Raw genomic sequence first — 19,773 nt, forward strand, 5'->3', positions numbered from 1 at the left:
TCTTTTGCCTTTACCTCCCTGAAAGCACCCTGAACTTTATGTGGCTCAAAGTCATTTCCAAAGATTTTCACCTGCTGCTACTCCATGTTCATAGCAAACTTCAGCACCAGAGCGGCGACCGAATGTGCCGTGGGTCTCGGGACCACTCTGGGCCTCATGCCGCCACACTCAAAATGAGACCGTGATAGCACCAGCTGAAATGTCCAAATAATTTAGTCCATAGTCTAGTCTTCCTTCTAGCCTGTCTCAGGTGTGAAGGGGGCGGTACTCTATTGGCTACTGTCTAAGGCTCTGTCACATCTACTCTTAGGTGAGAACTGAGAAATTTGGAAAACAGTCAGGTTCGCTTGTGAAGATCACTGATTCCCTTCTAAGATATAAAACATTTCCTAAGAAAATAGGCTGCTTTATAATTAAAGGTGTTTTACCTTAGGAAGAGTGTGTTTACTTGAAATTTTTTACTTATAATGAAATATTGCTTTAATTAGAAGTGAAATTGCAAGCTAAAAATACACTTAATGCATTTCTCAAAATTAAAAACTGAACCCTAGGTCACAGGCAATCAACCCAGTCAGGACTTGACTCCTACACACACACATGTATGCACATGTTCATGTAGACACACGTGTACTTTTTAACAAGAAACAGGCCCATTTTCAACCATATTTTCAACACTCTTAATGTAAGGCTCTTGCTTTTTAGGTTCAACTTCAGGGTTAATCATAAAGCAATCGGCTGATTTGCCCCCAAGCATAAACATGTGTTACTCCCAGGAGAACAAGAACATTATTTCATGCTTAGAAAGCAGGCATAAGTATCAGTGTTCAAAACAGCCTAGGCAAAAATTTAGGCTTGGACAAATGTCAGGCTCAGCCTGTGGTCTATTTCACTGTTAGAAAGAACTTTTGATGGGTAAAAGTTAATCACTGGGCTAAGCATTCCTGCACTCGAATCCCTTCTTCCAGCAGTCTCAGGACTCAGGAATTCACACCAAAAATGCAAAGTGCAGCCATTTCTTCCTAGCTTCCTCTTTCCCCTCTCTCACATCAAAGTGGGAGCTGGAACCAATTGAGGCCATGCATGAATCTGGATTATTGTTGATTTGGGATTGTACGAGGTATCTGAGGTCAGTACTGGTTTGGACTGGATCTCTCGGCAGAGAGCACAGAGGTGGGTTCTGGAAGACTGGGTTCCCGTCCGCTAGTCTTTCCTCCTCCTGAGGTTTTGCTAGCTGTGACAGTGATGGGACCAGTCCCAGCTTGGGGAGGCCATCTTTGCTTCTCACGTCACTTGCTAATGGGCTGCAACCCTGTCTCAAACTTATACCTCTTCCCCTCTGCTCAGTTCTGCTGATCAGGAGCCGTTCAGGGAGCCAGCGGTCTCTCTGCCCGGGGACTTCAGGGTCCCCACTGCATCTAACACCCTGGAGGACAGGATGAGCAGGCCTTAGGCATTCCCAGCTCACAAGACCAGACCTGTGCAGCTCATTTATTACTTTTCTCCAAATAAGTACTTCCTTCCCATCAAGTTTTTATTGACTTGAGAAAGGAAACATCTTTCTTTTAGCTGCCTTCTTAGGAGGGGGTTTAACGGCCTGCAGCCGGGTCTCATGTTGGCACACTTGCCATCTGCTCACTTTCCATCCGTGTCTGAGTCTAAAATGCCCAGGAGAATCACCAGCCCAATTCGCACGTCCAAACCAAGTGCAAGCGTAGGATCTGCTAGTGACACTGAGCCAGGTTGGGCAGTGCGGGCCCAGCCTGTCTATACCCAGTGCCCAGGACTCCTCGTCTCATCCCTCAAGGTGACAGGGCTTGGTACTGACTTGGAATGTCACCCCTCTCTCTGGGTCCACATTCAGAATACTGCTGAGGCCCAGCACCCCATGTCAGGTCACAGATGCACGGAACACTGAGGGCACCAGGAAGCACAATCCAGGAGCCACCATATAGGTGCTGTCTAGTCTTCACAGACCCTCGTTACCAAGGAGAGAAAAGGAGGTGTGGGGGCTCACATGACTTGGCCAGGTCTTAGAATGGGTAGATAGTGAAGCTAGGATTCAGGCTCTTCCTGGGTGGGGAATCTCACAACATACCCTCAGGGCCGTGCTGAGTCCTGACCCCACATCCCTCAAGTTGGCACCTCAGCTACACTGAGCAGTGAGCACACTGGACCCACAGGTGCCAGCTGCCGGGGGGAGCCAAGAGCTTCCTGTGTCTAGCAGGACACTTCTCAAAGTGGTGTCCAAGGACAGCTCGTTAAGTCCACCTTGAATCTCACTGAAACCCCGCATGTGGGAACACACTTAGAAAGAGTGACTGACCCCTCTGCATGTCTAATCTGTGAGGCCATTCGCAAGAACAAGCATGCTTCTGACCTATGACAGTGTCGTGGGCACAGAGCCCTGTGCATGGGAGTTTGCATGTCTGTTCTGAGGAACGCACAACAGCGGCCCTGCCTGCCTGTCACTGAGACCTGCGGGAACCCAGTCTCCGACAGAGCGGCACCTCGTGAGGTGGAGAAAGAAAATGCTGCCGCTGAGCCAGCTTCCAAACCAGAAGTGCCCGCGGGGCAGCTGCACGCTGCACTGGCTGCCGGCCAGCTGTACTTCTCCAGTTCACAACCCGGGGACGAAGGCCCCAGGAAGGTCGGGACGGCTGGAAGTGTGAAATGAATGCAGCCTGCGTAGCTGTCAGAGGATCAAGCTGTCTGCGCGGCCGACCGACCATGCACACACACACTCGGCAGCACCCAGCTCGGCATTACCTACTTCACCACCGGTGTAGAAGTCAGTGTTTGTCGGGTGAACGACAGCATCACTGTCGATCGAGGCAATGTCAGCCTGAACAACTTGCAACTATAACAGGTAAACAGATGTAGATCAACTGTGTTGGACCGAGACCCACGCACAGGCACATTTACTAATGCCCCAATGGCAGGGCTGGCCTACCTGGTCGATTCCAACATATGAGCCCAAGGGGCAATCAGTCCACGCAGTGTGCGCACATGTGGATGGGAGTGAGGACAGGAGGAGGAATATCAAATGTGACATGTTTAAATTAAACATTTGAATGACAAGTCAAAAATAAAAGAGAGAAACACACATATGATATCATTTCCAAAGATTAAAAGAAATAAAACAACGATGCCCCACTTCACCCTGCAGAAGCCTGTACAATGCTGGCACCCCACTGAGAAGGCTACAAAAACATGGCATCTGCTTTGAAAAAAATGTGGACTGTCAGGCCAACCACAACAATGAGTTTCTCCATTGGTCTGCAGCAATCAATCTGGAGGCTTTGACTTTTCCTCGGGATTTACCATTTTTGCCTCCCCTGAAATAAGAGCTCAGGAACCAGCCCAGATCATGTTCAGAGTTGCCCACAGTTTTTCCCTGAACAGGCAGAAATATTTTTCCAGGCCTTTCTCTTTTCCCAGCGAATCTTTTCAGTGTCTTTCGGACAGAACCAATGCCACTTACAGCTTCTGCCCTCTTCTGTTTTACAGACGGCAGCTGGATACAGCAGGAGGAAGGCATAATTCGACTGGGGTACTTCTGAACTCCAGTCTGTGTTCAGCAAAGGCCAGTTTGTGTGGGTGGGAGTGGCCCCTTGATGAGAAACCCATCAGGTTAGGACAAAAGCAGCTGCAGCTGAGAGCAGAAGGCACAGAGACTATCCTGTGGTTGGTGTTGGGTGGCACTGCCCAAGAGGCATCTGAAAAGCCTGTATGCCCCAGCAAGGCTGTACCCAGACGGGTACTTAATTAATCATGCTTTGAGCTACAGTTCCTCTCATGAATGAAACCACAGAGGTGGGATACCTTGTGCTGAATGTCTGCTCTCCTTGAATGGAACAAACTCAGAAAGAATCTGCCCTTCTGATTAACCTCCTCCAGCCACAGTGCCTGCAGGAGGCACCCAGACACACGCCGCAAGGGAGCAAAGGCTGAGGACAGGGCTGGTAAATTTGCTTCTGAGTAAGGACAGTCCACGACATGAACTCTAGCTTGCTTTCTGCTGCACCCTCTGAGTGCCAGTCTAACCAAGCTCAAATGGAGAAACTATTGTTCTGTTGTTACCTGAGATTTCTCAGCTTAAAAAAACAAAAATAAAAAGGAAAAAAAAAAAAAACAACAAACCAAAAAAAAAAAAAAAAAAAAAAAAAAAACGTTTTAAAAACACTCCCAAGAAACCAGCAGCCAGTCTGATCATTATGGAAGGGAATTTAGATGGTGATGTATTTGCAATCCAGGAGAAGTAGCCAATGACAATCGAGACTTAAGAGACCGTCTCTGTCCAGAGTGGCCTAGAGTGAATCAATATTTAGGGTCTGCAACCAAATGCAAATCAAGGATTGGGGATTTGCCTTGACCATGCTTAAGTCTAGGCAAATGAAAAGTCTAAATTCTGGGTTCCATAAATTCTCATCTGACAGCTGGCGGTGCCAAACCCCATCCCCAATTACCTAGGTCATCTTTAAGGTCAATGTCAGCATTGGTAGGATTGATTATGGCCTCCACCTCAAAGCCGGCTAAATTACTGATCTCACTGTGAATAAGGTTCAGCTGAAAAGAGAAGCACGAGGTGGGAAATAACAGGAGAGCCGGCAAGGTGCAGAGAGATGACCCCTGGACACGGGTGAGGCGGCAATGCCAACAGTGTACTGGGCACAGAGAGAAACAGGAGCCGCTGGTAATGTGGATCTACTTCAAACAGAAGAGTCCAGTGCCACAGGCTGCTAGGGGAAGCAAGCTAGGCGGGGCATTCAGAACCTGCAGGTGTTGCTTAGGGTGAAACGGAAGCACAAGCCACACTGGCCTGGGAAAAAAAAACTGGTAGTTTTCCTGTAGAGGAACTTGTAACCATGAGGACCCAGAACCAGGATGCTCGGTGTGGGGGAAGGCAGGGTCCTTGTCCTTGGGCACTAAGGTGGTAGAGAAACCCTACCTTGCTGTGTTTATAGCTACAAAGTGCCACTGTCTTGTATGTGTTCGCAAGTCTCTAAGGCTCTCTTCACCACTGTAGCTGCTGGCTGTCTCTCCTTCCTTCCATCTTACTCAGGGACAGCAAAGAGCAAGAATAGTTTGTTGCTTGGGAACATTTAACTCTATGTGCCCATTAGTCAGTCACACTATGTTGGAGCTCTGGAGACACCCGGAAAGAAACCCAGTCATTCTCCAGAAAGACAATGTATCTTAAAAAAATAATTTCACCTCACCGGTCAGGTAGCACTAAGGCTGGTGGGTGGCTCGCAAATACCTCACGTTGTGTCTGCCCCATCACTGGGTCTTTCTGAAGGGCCACTGACCTTTCTCCCAGTTGACCTTTCTCTGTTGCCATGGCAACCCTTGGTCATTACTAAGCAGTGGGTGCTGGATTGCGCTGCCCTGTCTTTTCTGTAGGTTCAAGTGTGGCTAAGCTTGCACATTCACAATCTCTGTCTTGTCATCAAATTGCTCCTTCTTCAGTGGCATCAAGTGCAGCATAAGCAGTACACGCGCACCAAGGCCTAGGCCTGGGGAGTGCCTGAGCCTGTATGGGGCAGCAGGACAGGATCCCTGTCCTGATGGTCACTATGGAGGGGAGTAGATGGAGTACAAGCCAGTATGGCTCCTGCTACTGAGCCCCAACGTGTTGAACTTCTAGGGCCAAACATTTTGTTTTTAAAGAAAAAAAATTGGTAAGCTATATGCAAGAGAAATACTCCCCCAAATTTCTGATCCTTAAATCTGCTAGACTTTCAAAGTCTAAAAGTCCTTTGGGAGAAAGCAATGATAAAAACGAATGTGGCTGATTGGCCAAAGAAAGATTCAAAGACAGAGGAAAGTCCCGGTTTCCTCACTAGGGCTTTCTCTTCCTAGCACCTCGTGGTGATTTGGGGCTAGTCACATCCCTAAGGCAGCAGAAGAAAGCCACCAGGTTTCCTCATGAAGCTGCGTATCAGGAGCTCTGGACCAGAGACAGATGCATTCAACCCTGTGGGCCTGGCTGCTCCTTCCTGCTGGGAAGAAGGGAGGGTGAGCACAGACTCCAAGGAAACACTATTTGGAAAAAACAAACTGAGCCAATACTCCATGCCCTCACCAAACAACCACCCCGCACTGTGAAAAGGCGAGAGACTGGTGAGAAAAGTAAGGGGAGCCACGTCAGGCCACTCCTGCCTTCACATCTGTGCTGTCCCCGTGTCACCCATGTTTCCAGCCTAAACCCTCCCAGAGCCTTGGGCCTAGGGGTACCATATGGTGGGCTTCAGACCAAGCAGTGCCCCAGAAAGACGTGGACATCCAGAAAGTGCCAGAGGCCAGGGTGGGGCCGTGCTGCGTGACCCCATCATCATGCCCTGTCCTACTTCAGAGGCTGTTCAGTGATCTGAACGGAGGGACAGGATTGAGAGCTCCCTCTCTCTTGCCAACTTCCCACCCTCAGAAGAAATGGCATGGAACAAAAGGAATTCCCAGTACCTGACACTTGGGACTCTAGCACTGTATCCTGAACTATATGCCCTCTCTAACTTGATTTCCCAGCTGCTTCAAAGACAGCTTCTCCACAAAACAGAGCACCACTGCTGACAGAGACACGGATGCATGCACTGCAAGTGGTGTTGCTGCTGCTGCTTTAAATAAACCGTGAGGTCTTTAAAGGGTGAAAGAGAAGCCGAGCCTCAGTGGGACTGTTTTCTTAAAAAGGGGGGAAAAATTCAACCATGTGTGAGCACAGCCATCACAGAGTAATGAGGGCGACTGCTCCTGAAGCTGCAGTCTGTGAAATGCATCATTACCAACAGCTAGAGCCCCGGCTCCTAAGCCCGGGACTGGCGGCTCCTGTGAGTAGCTTAGCAGCCAGGCTCACGGGCTGGAGGGCCAGTGTCATCTTTCTCCACCTGCTTGCTGCTCTCACGGTCACAGAGCAGGGTATCACAACCATGCTTCTACAGAACACTTTTGGAAACATTTTACCAAACCCAAACTAATGCCCGAGCCAGGCATCCAGGGTGCTTTGTGTGACAGTCCGCGTCCGTTTTATGACTCCTGCCCCACAGGACGACATGCTAAACTTGTTGCCTGGCAGTCAAAGCCAACAAAGGGCCTGGAAGCACTGCTGCAGAGTAATGTCGTCCTGGATGGCCGGAGGGAGGGTTCCTGAAAGGACAGTAGCACCCTAACTTCCACTGTGGGTGCCCAGGCTGACTGAGGTAATGCAAATTCTGTTTGCAGTGAGTAATTCTGGGGACCTTATCTGGGAACCTCATCTGGGGATCGTGGAGGTCAGCACATCCTTCTGGACACACATTCATCAAGAAGGGCAGTTTCATGACCTCCAAAAGACTGAAGTGTTTAAATGTCCAGGAAAATGGGCTGTCATTCAGTGCCTTTTCCAGGGCTGACCATTCTACTCTGGGTTCTAGTTCAGTAAGTCTTTATCAAAAGTCAGGCCCATTAGGCAGACTAGCTTTGTGGTCTAGCCTGATGCCTTTGTTCTACTTATCAGACTGTCTGCAAAGTATTGGAGCATCAACACCTTTCTCTGGCTTTCTGGACCCTGCCAGGCCCAAGAGGGACAGTCACTCTTATGAGATTTACGGTGTTTTCCCTGAGGTATCCATTCTACACTCAGACCAGGAGGAAGAACTGCAGAGAGCTGCCATGCCCAGCTCTGCAGATACAAGCAAGGTATCTTCAGCGGGGCTCCAGGCAAGAGCCCAGATGTGGACATGATCCCATGTCTTTCTGAACTGCCAGAGTCAACAGGACATCTGTGTTGGCACACTGGCCTGACACAGCTCGGTGCTTTCCTACTGTCTGTAACTGTGTCTTTTCTGGTGAGGCAGATGTGAATTCTAGCTGAGGTGGCAGTGGAATGGAGCAGAATCGGGAGAGGCCAGGGTGGAGGTGACAGAGGACAGGGCAGCTAAGGAAGAAGGTAGGTGCCCCCAGAGACTGAGCAGGGCTACCTGTTCACTAGGTCTCCTGGTCCTGGCTATTCATTCCCTTAGGGAAGGAGAGCATCAGTGGCTAGTCTTAAACAACAGGGATTTCACACATCAGTGGCACCTGGGGCACTGTGCTTGGACCTGTTAAAGGAGTGGAAGGAGACCCAGTTGTTTGCCTTCAGTGCTGAGCAGAAGCTAAACTTTCAAAGTCCCAGACCTTAAGATGACAACTAGAGCTGCTGCCTTAGAAAAACGCACACAAAATACAGATGATGGTTATAAAATGTAACAGCGACGGTTAGGTTCCGGAACAGTCACCGCAGGAATTGCATCATGAGAGCCTGAGTGCAATTGGTGACAGAGAGGGACGGGCTGGGGACAACTGGCAATGAGCGAGCAAGAAAATGGTGGCACTGTGATGCAAAATAAAACTGACAGTGAGGAGCTAAAAATGATGCAGCTTCTAAACCAATTACACCACCTCAGGCAAACCAACCTGCAAGGTCGAATTCAGTCCTTAAAGATTTTTTTATCTTTTTTTTTTTTTTTTAAATTGAGACAATCCCCACCCCTCTTTTAACCAACTCGTTTTCAGGTCTTAAAAGCCTTTGCATCATTTTTATTTTCAATAAAAGTGAATCAACTTTTACAAAACCATGGCGTCCTGGCAAAGCTGCATCACTGGGGCGGCTGAAAATATATTGCCCATGGTTAAAACAAACGACTGACTGGAGGAGTCGCCTGGTGGGTCAGTGAAGAAGCCCCTGTCCACCTGTCAGTTTGTCTAAGATCAACCCAGCTCCCTGCATCAGATCAGAGCCCACCAGAACTGCTGGGTAAGGTCTCTCCCCCGCACATGCCCCCTGATGACCAGCCTACTCCAGGGAAGTAGCGCCTGCTCTGGGCTGAGCCCCAGGTCCTGTCCCCCACCTCACCTCCCTGGAACCTGCCAGAATCCCGACCCAGCTTGGTGATTCTGTCAGCATTCACCCCCTCCCTGGGACTACTACCAAAGTCAACCCCCCACACCCAGCCAAGTTGGTCTGCCCACCCTCTGAGCTGAGTGGTACTCAGGAATCTCCACCTGTGCCCTCTCTCCCAGGGCCCTGGAGCAGACTGAGTGGTGTCTGCCTACCTTCTGGCCGAGGAAGAGGCTCTTGGTGGAGAGGACAGTAAAGCCATCCGCAGGCGTGCCCTCCGTTGTACTGTCTGCGCTGGCTGCCTTGCTGACTTCTCCCTGTTTCTTCTTGTACAAAGCACAGAGTTAGAACATGGACCATTGGGCAGGGGCCATACAGCTGTCTTTCCTAATGAGACGACTCCAGGCCTCACCCATTACCAATTAAGAGAACACAGGAAACAAAAAACATTGGCATGTCCCACAGTGGAGGCTGTGACTTATTTTGAGAGCCCAGAGTTTTATGAAAAAAATTTTAAATTGTATATTTATTACTTATAGTCTTAAAAATTCTTAAAAGCAAACCTAGATTTCCAATAACTTAGAATCACTTCATAAATTCAGAATCTTTATTTGCTAATATCTCTTTGCTAATGGTTTTTAAAGATCTCCGCGTTTTAGATATTTGCACATGACTTACTACAATCCAATGCTCAGAAGGCTGAGGCAGGAGGACTGCCACTAGTTTAGGGCAACCTGGCTACACAGCTGAGTTCTTAGAGAGCAGACAGTAGCTGAGGCCCTTTTCCATTTCCTCCCTAGAGCTCAGCTCGCTGGGAGAGTGCCATGGAGGCTGCCGGGTCCCCCCCCCCCCCCCGCCATGGGGCCATACTTTAACGCACTCCCCAGCATCCTGCAGACTGAAATCGGTGTGCCCTGGAGTTCCTGAGGAACTCCCAAGAGGTGCAGGGCCTCTGTTCTCAGCTCCCCAGTGTGTTTCCTCTGCCCTGGGTCCCTCACCTCTCACGGCCCAAGTAAGTGTTGAAAGCGCACGTGGCTCTGGGGACACACAGAAACGAAGAGGAATGGATTTCACTTATTTGTGGGTTGTCTAATTCAGCTATTAGATGAGGACAGTGGGAATGGCGGGACTTCTAGTTAGACAGTTCAGCTTCTTTCCTTTCCCTTCCCCCAGATTATCAGAGTCCACAGATCCCGAGACAGGTCCAGTGGGAGAAGATCAAGAAGATGTGGCTGAGGCAGAGCTGGGTGGCAAACACCTGCCTAGATGACAGGGAAGGGGCATCACAGAGGGCTCTGCTTTCCAGAATGGTGGTCTTGGACTGTGAGCTCAGGACAAGGCCCGTGTCCTAGCCATGTACCTGTTTACGATCCAAATCCATAAGCACTGTATCATAGCAGGCTCCCTTGCAGAGGAAAAACCACCTAATTTTGTCGATTGCTTTAGCAGTGATGACTGCTTTGGTAATAATAATAGCTGGCCTTCCATAAACTAAATAAACTAGGCCCACAGCTCCAGGGTTTGGGGATCAGACAAAAGCACTTTATCAAGGAGGAGAGGCAACAGAGGTATGTGTAGATTCTCACTCAAAAGCACTGTATCAAGGAGGAGAAGCCAGCAGAAATATGTGTAGGTTCTCGTTGGTTCATTTTCCTACTGCCTCGAATCTATCTGAGAGCCAGGTAGTCAAGAAACACATGGGAGCCACAGCCTTTGTAGATACCCTGTCTGAGAGTGAGGAAAGCAGAGGCTGGCAAAGCCATTCACACGGCTTCTGCTTTCAACAAAACTAGAGTCATCATAGTTAACAGCTGGAGATCACCAAAAAGCACACTGGGGGGATCGGTTAATGGTGATGTACCAATGTCGGCTGCTATCAGTGGTGAGCATGGCGTACTAACAATAGGGAAATCTCCATGCTGTCTCTGTAGCTCACTTGTGATGGGAGACTGCTAGCCTGACCGTTTGCGCCAGGACAGAGGAGGGCAGAGCGCTGCTGGAACAGACCTCTCTATCAGGGAGACTGCTAGCCTGACCGTTTGCACCAGGACAGACGAGGGCAGAGCGCTGCTGGAACAGACCTCTCTATCAGGGAGACTGCTAGCCTGACCGTTTGCGCCAGGACAGAGGAGGGCAGAGCGCTGCTGGAACAGACCTCTCTATCATTTCATTGTCCTAGGAAGCAAGGTTTTCAAGGAATCTGAAGCTCGTGCTAAAGAACAGGATGCTGACCTTTGTCTCATCTTAGCAATCCATCAACTTAGGGCCCTTGAACAAACTGGAGAGGAAATCATTCTACTACAAGCTGTTTTCCAATAAAATTTAAATTTTTTTCTCTAAAACCTGGCATGCATTTGTTGGTTTGATTAAATGTATACTATTAAGTGTGTTAACTTGGAAAACGCACATTGTTTAGTATAAGATCACAAGAACAATTTCAAATGAACTGAAATATTCAACGCTCTGCTACAAACATCGTTAAAACACTAGGCATAAAGACACAGTATATGAGGTCAGTAAGACGGCTCAGCTGGTAAAGAGCCTGGTGACCTCAGCTTGGTCCCCAGAACCCATGAAAAGGTGTGAGAAGAGAACAATCAAAAAGATTGTCTTCTGACTTCCATACTCGAATGGTGGCACATGCACACACAGCACAGGCACATGCGCGCACATGCATACACATACACACTTTAATAAAGTATTATATTAGAACTAAATTCTGTAGAGTAAGTGAAAGGATGGTAAGTAAAATCGTACAAATTTTTCAATGTTAGTAAACTGCTTTGCTGTGAATTTGTACTAGATAGCTGACTCTCCTGAATGCATACAATTGACTATATGTGTGTGTGTATGTGTATATAAATATACGTATATACACACACATATAGCAAGAGAAAGAGAGCATACCAAAAAATAGCCTTAAATTTCTTATGAAGAGCCTGTCAAGGTTTTAAATGCATATCTACAAAGCTTTCGAAAGCTCTCAGGAGGTATTTAAGCAAAAATAGTGCTGCTAGTTATGAATTGTAAGGTAAATATCTGATAAGCAACTCCCCATGGGGTCTCGACCCACATGTCAGAACCACAGCTAGAGCGAACCATCATTCGCTTAGTTTGCCCGGTAGTCCACAGAAAAGAAGCACTCACCAAAATCAGCCTGGCCTTCTGCCAGGCACGAGCAGTAAGCACACCTCCACCACCGGGTGCGTGTGTGAGGGTCTTTACTAGAAAAAGGGTGGATTTGAGATGCAAGAGGGTGGGAGAACTACCCAGGTCAGGGCAGCCGCAGCTCCTGCCACGACACGGGCAAGAGAAGTGACACAGTTAAGTGCTCTGCCTGGATTCTAAGCTTCAGTTCATAGACGGGGAAACTGAGCACCATAAGGAACTCGCCAAGAGCACACACATGGCATAATGAGAACACAGGTCACAGACCCTAGGCCTTCCACTTCTGACACTACGCTATATTGCCAGAACAGTGGTTATGTGATTTAACGCTTTAAACATCGAATAGAAGGGTTTCTCATACATAAATCTATATATATATATATATATATATATAGAGAGAGAGAGAGAGAGAGAGAGAGAGAGAGACTTTCTGAAAAGTCTGTTAATAATTCATTACAGACTGACGGGAGCAAGATCTTTTTTTGTTGTTGTTTCTGCCTCCAAACTTACACACATTACCCATACAAAAATATATTATGCAATATCCCCAGAGTCACTGGCTTGCAGGGCTGGAACAGACCCTATCATTTTATGGGCTAGGGCAGACCAAGGCAGAGAGGGAGCAGACTTTCCCGAGGCCACCCAAGTAGGAAGAGCCTATGGCAGAGCAGAGCTCTGCACTTGGGCTGCAGGGTTTTCTGTGCCCTCCGTTCCCACTGTAGCTGACCCAACTGTCACACTGGAGATTTTCAAAACCTTCAAATTATATAGAGTTGAGGGAGAAAATTACGATTTGGACTTGGAGTGTTGACACCTGAAAACTACCAACCATCTCTCAGTGCAAGTGTTTTGGCATGTCCCTGGGGGGGCTCTGCACAGGCCCCCGGAAACGGGATTCTCTGGATGTTCCATGGCAACGTGGAGATGCCAGGTCCTCCCCACTGTTGCTGGGCGCTGATACAATTTACATTAAACAAATGTTTTGAAAATTAGCTGTTCACAGTTCCAATTTCAGCTTTCCCTAGGGTTTAATGTTAGTCAAATACTGGTACAGTAAGCAGACAATGTGTTTTATTGTGTGGAAGAAAAACAGACCACCACCACAGACTCTCTGCTTTTGTAATCAAGGGAAAAGTTGAGTGTTCAAGTGATTATTGACATATGGTTATTAGGAACATAGCTACTAGGAACTAGAAAACACACACACATAGCCCCCCACACAAATATACTCACATACTACACACATACACACCACACACATATACACACCACATACACATGCAAATACACATATCCACACACCACATACACATGCAAATACATCCACACAAATACTCACATGCACACACACACACACACCCCACACACACTCATACATACAGGTCCATTCACTCACACACTCCACAAAGAACAAATTCCTGGTGTTTAGTGAGCTGGAAAGTTTAGAAAATCACTGGGCAAAACCTACAACAGGAAGACTAGGGTCTAAAGGTCTGCTGTAGGCATTGGCATCTCAAGATGTGTTTAGATGGCACTACTTGAGTACATGAAAGAGAGCAAGGGCCAAGTTCATACATGATTCTGCCCTGCTGGTGCTAGCACCTAGTTCCAGGGCCTTGCTGTAGGCGCCAGGCCCCAAGGGTCCATTTTCAAGGGAGAAGAGGTTGGCTTCTCTGTGTTTCTTCTAACATTCCAAAGGACCAGGTCACCTGGCCCTTGTCCTGCTTCCTCTGCCTGTCCCTTCCTCCCAACTGCAAACAGAAGAAGGGGGGAGGGAAGCTTCCAATCTGCTCACTTTATAGTTAGGAATGAATGGGGAACATTCTGTAAAGCCCCTCCCTGCCTGCCCTGCCTCCTCCAGGACTCCTCCTGAGCGAGGTGGAACACAAGTCTCTGGAGATGATGGCCTGGCTGCCCTTCAAGGTCAGGATTCTCTTTCCAGGAATGCGGACGATCCTGGGCCTTGGAATGGGGTTTCTTTAGATTTAGATTTCAAGGCAGTGCTGTCCACACTCACAGCACCTTCTCCCCAGCTAACACACGTGAAGAGATGGGGATTTTTTTTTTTTTTGCCCTTTCCATGAAAATAGCTTAGGTCATGCTGCCGAGAGGGCTTTCCTCTCGCAGATCACGGCCTGGACATTACACACCAGGGAAGAACTGAGGAACTGCCCCAAGCCTGCACTGCTCTTCTCTCCTGACAGCTGTCTGCAGTGCTCCTGCTCGAGCACACCCAAAGGAGGACACATTGCCATGGCAACACAATGACACTGTACAACTCAGCATCAAAGCATGTTGGCAGATGGTCCCTCTGAGGACGGCATGGCGGCCGAGCTCTGGCAGAAGGAAACCTTTCCATCGGCCCTCACATGGATGTGGGAGACCAGGTCAGAAGGTGTGGGGCTGGGCCACCCAGCTCCAACTGCTCCTGGATACCCACGACTCAGCCCCGAGTCACAAGGGCTCAGTCCTCCAACTGTGGCCGGGTCCCAGGAGGCACTCGGGACTGGCCAGGGAGCTGGGCTCCCACATGTTCCTGTCTCAGCCAGTTTCCCCAGCAGGGATGGGGATCAGCTCCGAAGAGAGCTCGGGAGGTCCCCTGTAACCTTATTTACCCCATCCTACACACCCTGCCAAATCCCATACCTTAGACTTCCGGGCCCCCTTCTTGCCTCCTGCTTTCTTAGCCACTGGCTTCTTCTGGGATGGAGACTTGGCCTTTTTGGCCGGTGGAGGTGTGATGATGGCTTCCAGCTTTCCCTTGGACCCTCGCTTCTTCGCCAGCAGCTCAGGGTGGATATTAGGCAACACTCCCCCGCTGGCTATGGTGACTCCTTTGAGCAGCTTGCAGGAAAAGCAAAGTCACAGGGGGTGAGCCAGACCACCTGCTGCCGGAGTGCCCTGCCTGACTCAAGTGGTCGGCCCTGTTCATACACATCCTACCTCTGTGGCAGCTACAAGGACGGGACAGGACTCAGACGACACAGGGATAGAGTCCTTCATTTATCACTTGGTTTCAGTTTACACTCTCATTTCTCCCACAAGAGCTAGGCACCCTTGCCAACTCCCTACCCCACTCCAGGGAAGTCCCAACAAAGAAGCTGCTCCAGGTCTTGACAGCCACCACAGGCTCTCCTGGGTCACCTGAGTGTATTACTAGCATGCTGGGGGGTGAGGGGGGACAGGCTGGAGAGCCCCATACCTGGTTTAGCTCCTCATCATTGGCCACAGCTAACAGGATGTGCCGGGGAGTGACCCGTCCCTTCTTGTTGTCTCTTGCTGCATTGCCAGCCAGCTCCAGGATCTCAGCTGTAGGCAAAGAGGAACATGTGGTCATTTCAAGGTATTAGAGAACTCACTTGCCTCTGTACCTCATGCAGGACGGGGCACAAGAAAGAGCTAACCAGAGTGGGAAGCTACAGGTATGTTTTATAGGCAGAACTTCTGGAGAAACCAGGGAGAGTTTCACAGAAAAGATGGGCGGGGTTAAAGGTTCCCCCTTTCGTTCTGAAAATGGAAAGTTGGGAGGAATGGGGACCAGTGGAAGGCCACTGACTAAGTATGTGGTAGGACTAAGATAGAAATACAGCTCTGCTTCCATCTCCCAGAGCTGCCTGTGAGGGGTGTTTAGAGTGGGTATGGCCAGAAGGACACAATACCTGCACTTCCAGTAATGCATCACCCACCTGTAGAATTCAGGGGAAGGGGCTTGATACAGACAGTGCTTGAGAAATCTTTGGTGCCTGAATCAAGAAAGAACACCTGCACATTTGGATTTGAAGTCAGGAAGCTGTGAGTAGACTCATAAAGTCAATGTCACAGTCATATAAAACAAAGGTGTGGGGATAATACAGGCTGAGGAGAGCTAGGAACAGAACCAGCTACAGTGTGTTCCTTTGATGGGATTCTCCCAAGTCATTCTGGAGACAAGCGAAGAGGGCTGAACATGGGAGTCACATCCGAGGAATGGTCTTGATGATGTGGATGTTCTTCCGTGTTTGTGTTGCTTTATTGGTTGATGAAAAAAGCTTTTTTGGCCAATGGCTTAGCAGAGTGATGCCAGGCAGGAAATCCGAACAGAGAAAGAGTGGACAGAGTCAGGGAGACGCCATGTAGCAGCCAGAGGAGGACACGTCCGAACCTTAGGAACCCGACAGGTAGGCCACAACCTCATGGCCATACACAGATTGATAGAAATGGGTTAATTTATGATGTAAGAGCTAGTTAGGAATGCGCAAGAGTCACTGGCCAAACAGTGTTGTATTAATATATTTCTGTGTGACTATTGGGTCTGGGCAGCCAGGAACAAAGGAACAGTCTCCTACTACAATCTTTCCTAAATCGGACAGTAGCGTGGTCAACTTGAAGGGAGCATTCTTTTTCCTAAGGAATTTACACGTGGCTAGATAGCTCAGGAGTTAGGAGCACTGACTATTTTTTCAGAGGACCTGGGATCAGTTCCCAGCACCCACATGGCAGCTCACAACTACATCTAAGTCCAGTTCCTGGAAGCTGACGTCATCTTCTGGCCTCTGCTTGTATTGAATGCACGCATGTGCACACATGTGCGCACACACACACCACACACACACAGGAAAACATTCACACACATAACATGAAAGTAAATAAAAATAAAACAGAAAGTTCACGCTCAAGTATTTAGGAATGGGGCGTCCTGATGTTGTTGTGAGAACAAACTGTGGCAGCTGCTGTTAAACCTGCTAGGGTCAGAGTCCCTCTTCCCAATCCTGTCCATTGTAACATGTACAGCCCTGAACTTTACAGACCTCAAGTGATATGTCTAAATGAAATAAGCCAGGCACAGAAAGATAAATACTGTAAGAGCCTACTAAGATGCCAGATCTACGTAAGTTTAATTTCGAAGTTGGGGCTAGGGTGGGGGTGCAGTGATGGGAAATGAGGGTCAAAGGGTAAAGGTTGAGTTATATTTAGGGAGAGTTCTAACAGTGTGTCCAGGATGGTGACTGTAGTTTGTAATACTATGTATCTCCTAATCACTAACATGTATTTTAAATGTTCTCCAAACCTAAACACAGGAATATGAAGGACAAGTATGCTAACCAGATTAATCTACTAAGTATGCACATACAAAGCAGCACTGTACCCTGAGTATACAGATTGTTATTTATCGATTAGGAATAATACAATCCCTTTTCCAGCATTTTGTATGTCTAAAATATCTTCAAAACAAAAATCACGAGGGGGAATAAAACAAGACTGGGAGGCTGGGTCTAACATGTAGCTGATACTTACAAAGTCAATCTTCCTGCCCTTCAAGGCAGTCTCTTGGGGCAAAAACAAATCCTCCCCCATTACCAATGGCACTGGGGAGTGCCCTGGCAAGAGAGCCCCCCAAGCTCCCTGCTCGGCAATGCAGTTCCCTTGGTAACCTGCCCCTCTCATCAGTGACCCCTCACTGTCTTCATGGATGTGCAGACTGTTCCTGAATGTATCATCTGTTGTCCACGCTGTGGGTCTGCCCACGCTACCATCCTGCCTGTGATACCCTTCTATACCACCCTCTGGGCCAACTCAGGTCTGGCCTTCTGCTAGGACTGAACAAGGCCTATAATTCCAGTTTTGCCTCATGTTCTAGATTACCCTGACAAAGTCTGTGCTTGGACACGTCCTGGGACAAGCAGAGACATACTGGTAGCTGTGTGAGAACCAAGCCTCAAACTTACAACACTCAGGCTGTCTACTGTGCTTGCTTTGAGACACGGTCTTACTTTGGTCTTAGACTTACTAGGTAACCAGGCTAGCCTCAAACCTCTGACTCTCCTGCCTCAATCTCCTGAGAGCTAGCTTAGTGCTGGCATCACCACACTTGAGATAGTATGTATATTTTTGAGATTAGCAACTAAGCCCCATGCCAAAACTTGTTACATTTGTATAAAGACGAGAGTGTGCGTGGTTACTCCTGAGCACTGTCATAATGACAGCAGGTGGAAGGGGGAATCAGTCACACTTGGCACAGCAGTTCACTGTCCCTAAATCCAGGAAATCATTTTGCTCAGTCGTCACCCAGAGACAAATAGCCTGCGTTTGAGAAGGGATGCGAAGGCAATGAGGTCCCTGTCTTACCAGCAGGAAGGGAGACCGAACAAGACTGTGCAGGAGACCAGAGCTCTAGGGAGTACCAAACTGGGCTTCATGTACAATAGTCACAGTGTGAGGCAGGAGACTGGCCAACCCCTGCAGGCACTAACTAGAGACAGGTTTACCTTTTCCACCCTAGCCTCACAAGGTGATTCTACAACCTCAGCACACACGGTTTCTCAGTACTGAGGAAACCATTCTCTCATGGGCTCTCATGGTAAATGAAGAGGTTAGCTGTAGTGTCTCAGGATGCAGAAAACGCCTGCTTGTGGTCCAGTGGAGCCTCAGCTCAGCTTCCTGGCCTTGTGGTGGAGGAGGAAATCCATAAGGATTCTACCTTCAGCTCAAAAGTTAGCAAAGTAGGTACCTGAGGCCCCACAAGAGCAGATTCTGGCAGTAAAGGGCAGAGAGAAGAGCCCACCAGAGCAGTTCCAGGGCTAGAACTCAGCAGTTAGAAGGCTTTAGTGTGGCCTCTGGCATCACGGAGCTCTGGAGCCCACTCTTAGAAGTTTCCTAGTGTTGTAAATTAAAAAGTGGTGCTAGAGAGAAAGACACCGTGATGCGACAGAGCTCATGTGGAGGGGATGTTTATTAGGGAAAGATAACATAAAAAATGGGGAAAGGAAGGGGGAGACTGGCCTCTGGGGATAGGAGCAGCAGGAGAAAAGAGAAAAATGGACCGAGAAAGAGAGGGAGAGACGGATGGGCAGAGAAGCGGGGGGTGGGCAGAGAAAAAGAGAGGTGAGGTGTGCAGGGCACTTTTAAAAAGAAACTTAATGAATGTGCACAGGAAGTGCTCTTAGTGGCTGCGGGCTGAGGACATATCCTGTCAGGACCCCAAGGGCAGGCCAGTACAGATGCCAGAACACTAACACCAAGCCTCTAGCATACTCCCCTTTAAGCCTTTCCTCCTTCTCTGAGGCTATAGGGAAGGAGGAGCCAGAGTACACAGAGGGCGCCTGATAGGTTACAGTCTTCTGACCCTCGTGCTAAGAAAGCCTTGCCTGCTCCTTTCGGAACCCTGGGAGCATACAGGAGCCTACAGCAGCACACTGTTTCACAGAATCTCTAAGCCCACCGACAGCATGACGAGCAAACATGGGAGCAGTTTCTTGGAGAAGAAGCCTGTTTCCTCTTTTTGCAGGAGTGCCAGCAGAAGGCTTCCCCAGGCAGAGGTGGGGTGAAGGAGAGATGGGGTCTCTGGGGTTTCTGATTTTTTTGTGTGTTTTGTTTTGTTTCCAAAACTGTCCTCAATTCTCTGTGCAGGGAAATAGCAGATATGAAGATAGAAGACCCTGAGCAATGCAGGCCGCTGATTTGGGGAGAGGCAGAGATGAAGATGAATCCTGAGCCATGTGGACCACTGATTTGGGGGGGAAGGCAGAAAGAAGGATCCTGGAGCGATGTGGGCTGCTGGTTTGGGAGGAGGCAGAGATGAAGATGGATCCTGAGAGGTGTGGGCTGCTGACTTGTGGGGAGGAGGTAGACCTGAGAAATGGATAGAAAGCAACTGAATACTCCAGAAGCAGCACCAGAGGTCAAGGGGCGCACTAACCCCTACAGACATGAGGACACCCAGCTTTCACTAGACTGCCCCTGATTTGCGGCTCCAGCTTCAATGAATTAGTTTTCCC

At 48.7% G+C, this 19,773-nt stretch overlaps 1 protein-coding gene across 4 annotated transcripts in view; it reads right to left on the bottom strand.

Annotated features, from left to right (window-relative positions):
- Positions 1 to 19,773, bottom strand: part of LOC119816114 (core histone macro-H2A.1) — a 65,868-nt gene that overhangs the window by 12,369 nt on the left and 33,726 nt on the right. Inside the window, exons 3-6 of one of the 4 annotated variants that reach the window (XM_038332430.1) lie at positions 15,222 to 15,328; positions 14,666 to 14,863; positions 9,067 to 9,174; positions 2,767 to 2,857 (exon numbers count right to left, since the gene is read on the bottom strand). In XM_038332430.1, the coding sequence (XP_038188358.1) occupies positions 2,767 to 2,857; positions 9,067 to 9,174; positions 14,666 to 14,863; positions 15,222 to 15,328 (504 nt within the window). Of the gene's footprint in view, positions 1 to 2,766; positions 2,858 to 4,466; positions 4,567 to 9,066; positions 9,178 to 14,665; positions 14,864 to 15,221; positions 15,329 to 19,773 lie in introns of all 4 variants that reach the window. The other 3 variants (XM_038332427.1, XM_038332429.2, XM_038332426.1) reach the window with 3 other exon arrangements.

Source organism: Arvicola amphibius, chromosome 6 (genome assembly GCF_903992535.2).
Source record: "Arvicola amphibius chromosome 6, mArvAmp1.2, whole genome shotgun sequence".
Lineage (NCBI taxonomy): Eukaryota > Metazoa > Chordata > Mammalia > Rodentia > Cricetidae > Arvicola > Arvicola amphibius.